The 12,343-nt window shown below is 47.8% G+C and overlaps 1 protein-coding gene across 1 annotated transcript; it reads left to right on the top strand.

Annotated features, from left to right (window-relative positions):
* The first annotated feature begins 5,046 nt into the window (after positions 1 to 5,046).
* ARPC5 (actin related protein 2/3 complex subunit 5) lies at positions 5,047 to 10,004 on the top strand. Its single transcript, XM_048313268.1, has 4 exons — positions 5,047 to 5,234; positions 6,016 to 6,088; positions 7,787 to 7,963; positions 8,778 to 10,004. Exons 1-4 carry the CDS (start codon positions 5,092 to 5,094, stop codon positions 8,838 to 8,840), a joined length of 456 nt encoding a protein of 151 aa, XP_048169225.1. The 5' UTR covers positions 5,047 to 5,091; the 3' UTR covers positions 8,841 to 10,004.
* The last annotated feature ends 2,339 nt before the right edge of the window (positions 10,005 to 12,343 follow it).

Below are 12,343 nucleotides of genomic sequence, written 5' to 3' on the forward strand. Positions count from 1 at the left end.
TTTAGGAATACAATGGGACCTCCAAATCCCCTGGTATCCAGAGCTTGGGCTAGGTAGAAAGAAGAATGGAGAAATAAAGAAACACCTTTTGAAGCTGGTCATAGAAACTAAGATGCCACGGGTACAGCTTTTGCCACTGGCTTTAGCAAGAATAACAGCCAGACCCAGAGGAGATATTCAATTATCTCCCTTGGAATTGATGTTTGGAATTATTTACTGTTGTAATTCTCAGTCTAGTGGGGCAGTGAAGATAAGTGATGTATATTTAAAACAGTATGTGGTCAGGATACTGTCTCTTGTGAAATCTCTGCAATAGGATGCTCGGCTGGCACAGACCCTGCCTTTGGACTTTGCTGTTTGTAAGATCCAACCAGGACACTGGGTCCTAGTTAATGAGTAGAAAGAAGCACCACTGGTGGTGAAGTGCCATGGCCCATTCCAAGTGTCACGGAACACAGACACCGCCATCGAGACAGCTGAACACAGGTAGACCAATCACACTCGAGTCAAGGTCTCTGAAGCCCCGGAGACCTGGACATCTCAGCTGGAGGAGAAGGATGGGAGTCTGTGATTGACACTCTGCAGGAGTGGGTCAGAGCAGTAGCCAGTGTGTCCACATTGGGGGAAGCCGTGTGTGCCTACCCACAGACCATCTGCTGAAAGCGTCTGTATGGGCATCCCTCCTTTTGGATCTCCAGCCATTGGGGGGCTAATACTTGCTGTCATTGTTTTCTTTATGTTAAGCTGTTTCTGTGCCTTCACTCACCAGAGGTGGTGCAGACAACAACGTGAGAATTAGATTAGGAGATTAGATTACACCATTAGAATGTTTTTCTTAATAATCTTACTTTTTTATTGTCAGTTAGGTTTGGGCCAGAGGTGGGAGAATTGTTTTTTAGTCCTAGGAGAAGAAGTAGCAAAAACCTTTAACCTTAGCCATTGTTGGGTCTGTGGAGGGCCAGGAGGATCTGAAGATTGGCCATGGGTGGCCAGCCCAGTCGAACCTAAATGGTGAGTCAGCTCCCTGAGTGAGGTCCATAATGGAACAGGATTCTGGGATGAAGAAGGAAGTCCATGGTGACTTCATTCCTCTGAAGGAAGCATCTATTGTCGAAATAGAACAGGACGCATATACGTGGGAAAAAGTGTCTGTGACTGGACTTTGAGTTTAGATTGTTGGACCCCTGACTGCCCTCTTTATGATTGTTCCAAATATCGAGGCAGATGGAATCAAGTGCACATTAAGCTCACTAATGGTAGCTGAGTAAAGTGTTCCTACCATAATTACTTGTCAGGATTTCTGGGGTTGTCCCGGGATTTGAGTAACAGTGAGATGTCACTGAGATGATTTATTGCTCAATCAGTCTCATATGTATTGAAGGATGAGACAGAAGAGGTTGCGAACAGCATCTCTCATATCAGAGGCAGTAGTTACAGTAACAATAGCAGAAGTGGTAGGTCTGGCAGCTGCGGCAGGTACAGGCGCCAGATAGCAGGAACTCAGTGAGGTAGCAGCAGCTTGCTGGAATAGCAGCAGCTACAGTCTTTTTCTACAAGGCCTTATATACTTTTTTAAGCCAATAAGCAAATGCCACAAAAATTGCTAACACATTGGTACCAATCAATACTGTATGATTTTGCCACAATGCATACTTTCTTATCCAATGAACATATTGCTATTATGGTCTATTGCACAGGCTTATATTAATACATCTTAACTTTCCAAGAAGCTCTATTATCAAGTTTACTGTTAAACTCTAAATTCTTTACTCTTTTACTTATCACTATTATTTCTTGCATAAAATATGTTTTTACTTGTTAAAATACATTTCTACTCTTATAAAGCACATTTATTTCAAAACTACAAAACTGCGTTTGCTTTAAATTTGCAAAAGCTCATTACTCTGTCAGGCAGTCTTTGCCAAGGCCACAAATCAAAACATGTATCCATTTCTATCTGTTCAAGCACAATGTCCTTTATGTATTCTGTCAGCACCTGTGGATTCTCTGTGAGTTCTCTGTAACTTCATTTCCCACAATTACCAAAGGGATTTTGAAGGCTGTCAAGCAGTGGGGAGGGACAGGTTTTTTGACCACTTATTTTTAAGCTGCCCACAAGATAATCCCACAAGTAGGACACATGTTGTCCGTGACTACCAGTGGAAATGGCAACAGTGGAACAGAACTCAAATCTTTTTTAATAAGTTCTGGTCCAGATCTAACAAAAAAGATCTGGGATGTAACTGTAGGTGGAAATCTCATGTGGGAGCTTAGAAATGCAAATATTGTGATTTTTATGGTGGGGCAACTATTGTTGGAGGACCATTAGGCCCAGAAAGCAAGCTCTATTTTGACCCACCAATTGATGATGAAAATTGGGAAGACCCCTTTGCTAACAGAACATGGGCTTTTAAAGGACATTATTGGATTTGTGGCCAACATTCTTATCTTAGGTTACCTCCAAACTGGTCAGGGTTATGTTATGGGGCGTATATTAGACCGTTGTTCTTTTTGCTACCACAAGTTCAGGGAAATCAGTTAGGAATCAAGGTATACAATGATCTAATTAGAGAAAAGCAGTCAGTTGATGCATCCCTGGCTGGAGAAGGGGAAAAATGGGGGAAAGATGAATGGCCACCTGAGCAAGTCATACAACACTATGGACCAGCCACTTGGAATCCAAATGAATTAATCTCAGGTGCCAGAGAACCCATTTATAATTTGAATCGGATAATTAGGTTACAAGCTGTCTTTGAAATAATAACCAACCAGACGGCTACAGCTCTTGACCTTCTTGCCGACCAATCCACTCAGATGAGGAATGCGATATTTCAACATCGGACGGTATTAGATTATCTATTAGCAGAAGAAGGGGGAGTGTGTGGAAAATTAAATGACTCAAACTGCTGTTTGCAAATGGATGACAATGGAAAAGTGGTGAAACAAGTAACAAAGGGAATAACAAAGTTAGCACATGTATGGGTCCAAACATGGAAAGGATGGGAATGGGACATGTTTTCGTGGTTACCTGGTGGACTATGGGTTAAATGAATGCTTTCTTCCTCTTATGTGCTATAGCAACTCTCATCTTTTTACCATACATGACGCCTTGCTGAGCGCAGTTCATTCAGCAATTCAGTGATCAAGGGGATGCAGGCAGAAGCCATGTCTACTGATCCAGAGATGGCTACAAAAGGACAGAAAATGATGTCACTGCAAATAATCGCAAAACCAAAAAAAAACCCGGGAACAGAAAATTAAGTCAATGGTAACTAAAGTTTGTAAAGACAACTATTGAGAAAATAAGAAGAGGAGGGATTGAAAGGAATTAGAAAGAGGTATCTTTACAAACAAACTGTGGGCCTGCTGGTAGATAAAGCCAGATACTGAGAGGTGAAAGAAGCAATGGGAGGAACCATAAATTCCATAGAAATTCCATAGGAATTCCACTAATTGACACAGACGGTTACTCACTCAAGGCCATGCTAAATCTCTGGACTTCTAGAAAAAGAACAGAGACACAAAGGAGAAGAAAAGCGGGGAGGGGATATACATTAGAAGGGGTTCTATATTAAGCAATTCGGGAAGTCTGTACCTCTCAAGTACCTCAGCCAATGGGGAAAGAGAGAGGGAAATGCGGTCGGGAAATTAGAATAAAAAGGAGGCTTCGTCCTCCAACAACTTGAGAGACGCCATGGGAAATGCCCATGGCCTCTCCCTTTATTTGAATAAAGTTACAGGACTCCTCTGTCTCCTTTTTGGACATAAACATCTGATGTTTGTGGATTAATTTTCCTGACATATTTGTGTCTATTTTTTTTTTCCAGGGCTGCTGTTTTCTATTAAGAGGAACCTTGCAAAGCTGTGCCATTTCCTAATTATTAATAGGATAAATATTATCTACACAGTCCAAGTGTAACTTAAAAAAATACTAATCAGGCTGTGGCTATTTTTTAACTCTCAGGGTCACCAGGTGCTGTTGGAGTAGGGGCTCCCTGAGCAGCCTCGCAGGGTACACTGTCCAAGCAGGGCAGCTCTGGACTCACTTGGACCTCACAGGGTCCTGCGCAGCCTGGAGCTGTCCTGGGGGTGGACAGAGGGACCCAGACAAGCTCGGGAAGTGGCTCATGGGAATCTTATAAGATTTAACAAGACCAAGTGATGGTGCTGCACCTGGGTCAGGGCAACCCCTGGGGTCAATCCAGGCTGGGGATGAGCAGATGGAGCAGCCTTGGGAGAAGGACTTGAAGGTGCTGGTGGGTGAGAGCTGGACCTGCCCCATGCCAGAACCCCCCGTGGCCTGGGCTGAGCCCCCAGCGTGGGCAGCAGGTAAGGGATGGGGATTCTGCCCTGCTCAGGTGAGACCTCACCTGCAGAGCTGCCCCAGCCCTGGGGCCCAGCACAGGAAGGACCTGGAGCTGCTGGAAAGAGTCCAGAGGAGGCACCAGGATGATCAGAGGGATGGAGCAGCTCTGCTGGGAGGAAAGGCTGGGAGAGCTGGGGATGTTCAGCCTGGGCAAAGGAAGCTTTGGGGTGACCTCATTGTGGCCTTGCAATACCTGAAGGAGCTGACGGGAAACATGGGGACACAGTATTTACAAGGGCCTGGAATGACAGGACAAGCATGAATGGCTTCAAAGTCAGTCAGAGCATGGTGACAATAACACCGAGGTTGTGACTTCAATCCTGGTATGGGCCATTTACTTAAGAATTGGACTCTACGATCCTTGTGGGTGCCTTCCAACTCAGAATATACTGTGAATCTGTGAAACTGCAAATTGAAAGAGCGTAGGTTTAGATGGGATATTGGGAAGAAGTTGTTCCCTGTGAGGGAAGGCCCTGGCACAGGTTGTCCAGAGAAGCTGTGGCTGCCCCATCCCTGGAAGTGTCCGACAGGCTGGATGAGGCTTGAAGCAACCTGGGATAGTGGAAGGTGTCCCTGCCCGTGGCAAGGGTGGGATGAGACGGGCTCTAAGGTCCCTTCCAGCGCACGCTGTTCCAGGATGCACTGACAGCGCTCCCGCTGCGCCGGCGCCGCTTGGGGCGGGGCTGGGCCCGGGCCGGCGGCGGCTGCGCGGGGCGGGCACGGCCATGGCGAAGCACACGGTATCCTCGGCGCGGTTCCGCCGGGTGGACGTGGACGAGTACGACGAGAACAAGTTCGTGGATGAGGAGGACGGGGGTGACGGGCAAGCGGGGCCCGATGAAGGCGAGGTGGACTCGTGCCTGCGGCAATATCCTGAAGGGAGCGGTGGGGGCGGAGCGGGCGCGGCCGCCGCCGGGGCGGCCTCATAGGGGAACATCCGAGAGCGGGCACCGCGGCGGAGGGGAAGCGCTGGAAGGGGTTGGAGGGGAAGGGATTGGCGGGGGAAGGGGCTGGCAGGACAAGGGAAGAGGCTGAACGGGGAAGGGGCTGGCAGCAGAAAGGGGCTGAAGGGGGAAGAGGCTGACAGCAGGAAGAGGCTGAAGGGGGAAGGGGCTGGCAGCAGGAAGGCGACCCAGCTTCCTCCCCTGCCTGCAGCAGCAGCAGTCCCCCAGGGCTGCGCTCAGGGAGGTGTCCCGGGGGGATGCAGACAGGGGGTTTCCTGTGCCCAGAGAGCTCCCCGTGTCCGCTTCCAGGGCTGCCTCGCCCAGCTGGCCCCTGGTCACTCTTCCCAAGGGCTGCTGCCGGGCTGCTGTCCCTGTGGCTGCTGGGGCTGGATGTGCCAAGCTGAGGCCTGTTCTCAAGGGCTGCAGATTACAGAAATGATGGAGAATGGTTTCTTTTACTTGCATCCTTATTCAAGGAAAGGCCTAGGAAGTATTCTCCAGTCCTGGAACTATACAGCTGCTTGTTGATGCTGCTCCTGCCTCAAATGGCCTGAAAATTGCAGCCTTAGGTTGTAATCTCTTTTTAGCTGGTGAGGGAATCATTGCATCAGAGTGTTTTCAGTCATGCACAAGCCAGCTACAAGTATGGCTGTCCTGGTACGTGATGTTCATGTACTTGGTGTCTGGTCCTTAACCATCTGGCACAGGGAACATGATGGCTGCACTGCAGGCGGCTCTGAAGAACCCTCCCATCAACACAAAGAACCAGGCAGTGAAGGTGAAATAGCACCTGACTCTCTTATGGGTTACTCCCTAAAAATTCTTTCCTGTCTGTTACCTCTGTGCCATCAGTTGTACCTTGAGGAGGCCAGAGAAGCAGGGTTTAGGGTATTCCCTGATGTTGAAACATCTGTGACCACAAGTGTTTTAATCTTATTCAAAATACTGTAGCTCAGATGTCGCCTGTCCAGGTACCTTTACCTTGATGCTGGATCATGTGTGGTTCTCCTACCACTGCTGGTTGTGTTTTATGTGCCCAGGTGTCACCAGGTGCGCGTGTCTGACTCAGACCATATGTGGCAGCTCAGAGATGTAATTGTTGTGTGCTCAGGGAACCAGGGTTGCAGTTGTCACCTCTGACTAATGAAACCACCAGCAGTGAGCCTACAAAAAAGGAAGAATTGGTTTTTATCACATCCAATCAAAATGAAGCTGTTAAAACCTCAGGAAAAGCGAGCCCTCCCCGTGTGACAGAGTGTGGGAGTCTGCTGGGTGCATGCATTTCTGAATCTCCCCAGGATGAGTCCTGAATGGCTCATGATTGCAGTGGTGGGAGGAACAGGCTGATAAGATGTGGCACTGCCCAGCTGGTGAGTGCCTGCAGTCATTTCTCCCTGCCCAAGGAGAGGCCCAGGGGCACGGTTCCCTGCTGCTCCCCTGGCAGAGCTGTTCCTGCAGCCCCAGCCCTTTCCCGAAGGGTTTCACAGGGCTCTGAGAACTAGCTGTTACAAATAGGGCTATATAGCTTTGTCCTCACATTAATGACTTGTTTCCATTAGCCCTCTGTTGAGGGATTTAAGAATACGCTTGGTGGTGGAATTGAAGAGAGCAGAATGACTGAACGTTAATATCTGCCTTAATTTTTAGTTATCTTTGGAACTTTTATATTTTTACTTACAGTCATGTGAGAAGTCTTGCTAAGCCAAGTGATTATGGGATATTGAATTGGGCAGGAAAACTGACATCCGCAGTTTCTGTAGGGGGAAGCTGCCTGAAGTGTTTGTGTGATGAAATTATTCAAAAGTCCAGCAACCCTGAGACTTTTTTTCTCATCCCGCCTCAGTTAGTGATGGATGAACAGGAAGAGCTGCTCTTTGCTGATTACATGGCTAATTGCTGCTATAAGCACGCCACACACATTCCCAGGTCTGAAATGACATCCAGATCAATGGTTATTAATGCACAATATTAATACTGCCAGTCTGCATCCAGTGTGTCTGGGACAGCAGTTGACTGCTTGGAAAACACATGGCTTCCAGCAGTCACCTCTTCCAGGCTGCCAGTGGCATTTACCTAGATTATAATGGTTGTGTCACATTAAACACTACGGGAAAAGGTGCTGGTGGGAAGGGGGGCCAGACAAGCACTTGATTGTTATAATTATTTTGGAACTTGATAGATCTTGAGCTTCCATAGGAACATTTACTATTTAGCCATAACTTAATTTAAGGGGTAGAGAATTGCAAACACTAACTGAGGCAGAAAAATTAAAGCAGGGCAAATGTGTTAAACTCTTTTACATTGTTTATCCTTGGGAGGATATGTCTGTTGTATCTTACTATGACAAGCTCTTCACACATGTCCTCTTCAGCGTTGTTAAAGAGAAAAATGCTCTAATTCAGTTTGTTTGAGAGGGGAGGAGTGTTTGGCTGCACCTCACACAAGGACGGCTGTGTCTGTGCTTGCCTGTTGACAGGACCGTGCCGAGAGCATCGTGCTGAAGGTGCTCATCTCCTTCAAAGCCAATGACATTGAGAAGGCAGTGCAGTCCCTGGACAAGAACGGGGTGGACCTGCTCATGAAGTACATCTACAAGGGCTTTGAGAGCCCCTCCGACAACAGCAGTGCTGTGCTGCTGCAGTGGCACGAGAAGGTGCGTGCATGGGGACAGCTCCTGCCAGAGCGCCCAGGCCCTGAGCCTGGCAAGAGCCCCCTTCCTGTCTGGTGAGGCTCAAGTGCCAGATTCAGGCTGTGACGAGAGTATGGCTCAGAGCTCACAGCTGAGCTAAATCTCCTGCCCACTGCTGCTTCCTTGGGTAAACACCCAACAGTTAAAATTTGGGTTTCCCTTAGACTGAGGCAAACAAAATGGTTTCATCCTGTGATTCAAGTAGGCAGGAGAATTTCCTTCCTGGAGGGAAGCAAAATTTGTAGCTTGGTTATGCAGGGCAATGAAAGCTTAATTAAAGTTAAATAGCTTTCTTGAAATTGAGTGTGATTATCATACCCTGGCACCCTGGCTACTGGTGTTTTGTGGAGGGCAGGCAGATGCTCATTTGCAATATAAATGTGATCCAGGTAATTTCATAGACTCCCAGAATGGTTTGGGTTGAAAGGGACCTCAGAGCTCATCCCATCCCACTCCTGCCATGGGCAGGGACACCTTCCACTAGCCCAGCTTGCTCCAAGCCCCATCCAACCTGGCCTTGGACACTTCCAGGGATGGGACAACCACAAGTTCTCTGGACAACCTGTGCCAGGGCCTCACCACCCTCACAGAGAAGGATTTCTTCCTGATACCTAACCCTACACCCTGTCAGTTTGAAGCCCTTCCCCCTTGTCCTGTCACTACAGGCCATGTCCAAAGTCCCACTCCATCATTCTTGTCGGCCTGTTCAGGTCCTGGAAGGGAGCTCCAGGCTGTAGCTGCCCTGGCCTGGTGTTCATTGCCATGTTTCCCTTCCCAGGCGCTGGCTGCCGGAGGAGTTGGGTCCATTGTGCGCGTTCTGACTGCCAGGAAGACAGTGTAACTCCAGCAGGGAGTGACGGTGTAAATCCAGCAGGGTGCTGCTGGTACAACCCCTGATCCCCTCCCGGCAGGGCCGCCCCTGGGCAGCCCTGTCCCCAAGCTTTGCCTTCGCCCTGCTGCTTCTGTCGTACCCCACCAATGATGCGCATTGTGATCTCTTCTATGGTTAAATTCTGGAAAATTAGGAAGGTGGAATTTTACTTCTAACAGGAATATTTGGTACTCGGCAGCCTTTCAGTGACATGTTCAGTGATGTAAACAATTCGGTGTTTAGGGTGATTTGCATTTGTGTGTAATCATGGCAGATTTGGACCTGACTCTGAGCAAATGCTGAGGGACACAGGACATTGTCTTAATTTTTTTTGATAGCAAAGCAGTGTTTTGAGAAGTGGGGCAGCTATTATTAACACAGGTAACTGGACTATGTTGCCTTTGGTCAACCTCTGACCCTACACCCATGAGTAGGAGAGAAAAAAAAGCTCTTTTCCAACTCTAGTTATCATTCCAGAGAACTGAGTATTTTCCTTAACCTGCTCAGGTTCCTTGCAATCAGTCTGATGCTGAGTCCACAGCAGGAAGGTCACAGTGGGATGGAGTTGTCCATCATGCAGTTTGGAAAGTGGAATTTAGAAGGTTAATGGTCCATCTACACTGGAGCCCAGCCTAGTGAACTATTCTTATTTTGATCCTGAGGAGAAGAAGAAAAAGCAGCTTTTACACACCAAATCACCTTTCAGCAACTGGAAAGTGATTTGGTTTTGTCAAGCACAACTAAATGGCTGCGTGGGGTAGTCTGAGAAATGTATCCTGGTATCCATCCTTGCAGAGCTCCCGTTTTGTTTTCTGGTTGTGTAGGGTCTGTAAGGATACCAGACAGCTCACATTGCTGTTGCATTGTGCCTCATCATGTTAACTAGTGGGCCAGTGAGGTTCCCAAATAAACAGGAGTATTTTAAAGAATTAGGAAAGCCCAGAGCATCCCAGACGACGGATCACCATAGAAGGTTTAGAGCCAGGACTGAAATACATGTGTTTTAATTTCACTATTTTACTACAGTTCAGTAGTGTAAAACTGTTGGGGACCTTGTGAAATCTTTGCTGTTTTTTGATACCTGCTTTGTTTTTGTAATAATAATAAAGACAATAAATCATCACTGAATATTTACTCAGTGTCTGACATGCCTTCAATGCAGACAGAAACCAGCATGGTTACCCGTAAACCGTACAGTGCCTCCCTAATTCTCTTCGTAGGATGCTTCTCCTTGCTCACCTCCTCCAGAAGAAAACAGGCACAACCACAGGAAGCACTGAGATTGCCAAGTGGGAGACCCAGCCTTGCTACAGAAGGCACAGAAAGCATCCAGGTTTCACCCGTAGATCTGTACAGAAATTCTCCTGGACGTGCAGCAAGGGTTCCATCTTTACAGCTCTGCCAGGGACTGTGATTGGCTTCTCTGGTTCTTTCCACTTGCCCAGATTTGGGTTAAGACACCAATGAACCTCATTTAAAATAATATAAACTGTAATCCCAGAGAAGTGGAAAGTATTTTCCAAAGCAATTGATGCCAAAACAATCACCTGCCTCTAGACTGCATTAGATAAATGAAGTGAATAAAAAGAGTGGTCTTAAGGTTCTGCAGATCCCCTTGGGTGAGGCAATGATGGATTTAGGAACATTTACAGAGCACATACATCTGTGTTTCTGTTCAGGGATGTGCTAAAACACGCATTGATGTGGGGATAGGGCAGGATTTGCAGGGGCAGCTCTGCTGGTAATGAGTGACAGGAAGGGAAAAAGTTTTAAAAAACAACCTATTTCCTCCAAATTCTGCCTGACTTGTATTGGTGGATCGTATGGATACCACCACAGGGGGTCAGATTCCTGTTAGGAGAAGGAAGCCTTCAATGGAGAACCACATGCAGGTCAGACTGGGAAGGGTGACAGGGTTTGCAGAGCTCTGCTGCTTCAGCTTTGGCTGGAGCGTGTGGTAATGGCACCTTATCAGTCACATCCTGCTTTTGTGCCAGCTGGGAGCCACTGCTGTCCTCACTTCCACCTCACTGTCTGCCACCATTTGGGAAAAGAGCCAAAACCTCTGGGTCCTGTGCAGAGCTCCGACCTGCCTTCTGGGAATGAGGTGGACATGGTCCTCTGCTCCTCCTGCTCAATAAAACTCCTCACAAAAAGGTCTTCCCTTGGGCATAATGGGGTTTTTTTTCTGCCTGAATCAGTCTTTTCTTGACTCTCCAGAAATTAAAAACTTGTACATATTGTCACTATACAAACTCAAAACACATGCACTGCACCCCAGCTGGATTTTGGACATTCCTCTGTATTTCTGACCCATCTATTGGCAATCTGGGTTTGCTGGATTCCAAGGGTCTTTCACAGGAAATGTCACCATCTCTGTTACTCACTTCCTGTTGGATGTTATCGTAGAAGAAACGAGTTTACCTACTGAGTAATCTTTGGGCAGAGAAAGCGGAACGAAAGACTCGCTCTTGCTGAAAGGACTGTGTTTATCACAGCTCTGAAATCTCACTGTTATATTACAAATACCCAGGCAGAAGGAGAGCTGCTGTGAGCATTCCAACGGGGATGATCTCTCATACTCATCCAGCTCCCCTTGTACTGGTTTTGGGATAAACCTGACCCAGCAGTGCACCAATTCAGATAATTAAATGAGCAGAAAATTATGCCTCCAATAAGGTGAACCCTTTGCTGCTCCATGGGGTCTCCCATTCCTCTCAGGAATCAGAAAAGGCACCTACAGGGGTGTTTTCACACTCACCATGTTGTTACTCCTACCCTTTTACCTGAGCATCACTTCAGCTGGCTGCATCTCCCTCTGCCTTCCTGGAGGTCAGAGAGTCTTCCATGCTCCCGTGGGAAGCCCATAGGAGCCAGCTGGGATGCTAAGGGCAGACATACAGCTGGAGAACCAGAGAGCCCCAGGCTCAGGGTTGTGTTTGGTCCTACTTTGGATCAAAACCCCAGCCTTTGCTGCTCAGGAGCTCAGGTTCCTCCATCAGCAGGACTCAGAAGTCTCCTCCCCAGCCTCCCTCCCACTGCTGGAGTTACGTAATTTGCTGGGGAAGTCTTAGTAAAGGCACAAGGGCTGAGTCTTGCTGACATATTTTAAGGTCTTACAAAATACACATCACGTTCGTAGATGGGGCAGAGGCAAAGTACTTTCAAAAATGCTTAAAAACCATGTGTGGAGCAGCCATCTCTAAACCTGTGAGTCAGCAGCAGGTCAGAGTCCTGCTGTCACCGTGTGCCCCATGCTCATCTTGGCCCTGTGCTCCCACCAGTGCTCCAGAGCCAGTTATGCTTCGTTGGCCCTAAAATGCCCGGACAGAAGTGATGTTACACTGAGCCCTCAGGATATGGTGCAGCATGGCCACTGCCCCAGGAACCCCATCCATGGGCAGCTCCACATGCCCTTAGCAGTGGAACTCCACACTGGGACAACACGGTGGGGTCGGGAAGGACCAAGGGTT

The sequence above is a fragment of the Corvus hawaiiensis genome, chromosome 9 (assembly GCF_020740725.1).
Source record: "Corvus hawaiiensis isolate bCorHaw1 chromosome 9, bCorHaw1.pri.cur, whole genome shotgun sequence".
NCBI lineage: Eukaryota > Metazoa > Chordata > Aves > Passeriformes > Corvidae > Corvus > Corvus hawaiiensis.

Coding starts and splice junctions, on each gene's coding strand:
- ARPC5 (XM_048313268.1), top strand. CDS start 5,092: ATGGCGAAGCACACGGTATCCTCGGCGCGGTTCCGCCGGGTGGACGTG. Junction 5,235..6,015: donor GTGGACTCGTGCCTGCGGCA/ATATCCTGAAGG, acceptor ACCATCTGGCAC/AGGGAACATGATGGCTGCAC. Junction 7,964..8,777: donor TGCTGCAGTGGCACGAGAAG/GTGCGTGCATGG, acceptor TTCCCTTCCCAG/GCGCTGGCTGCCGGAGGAGT.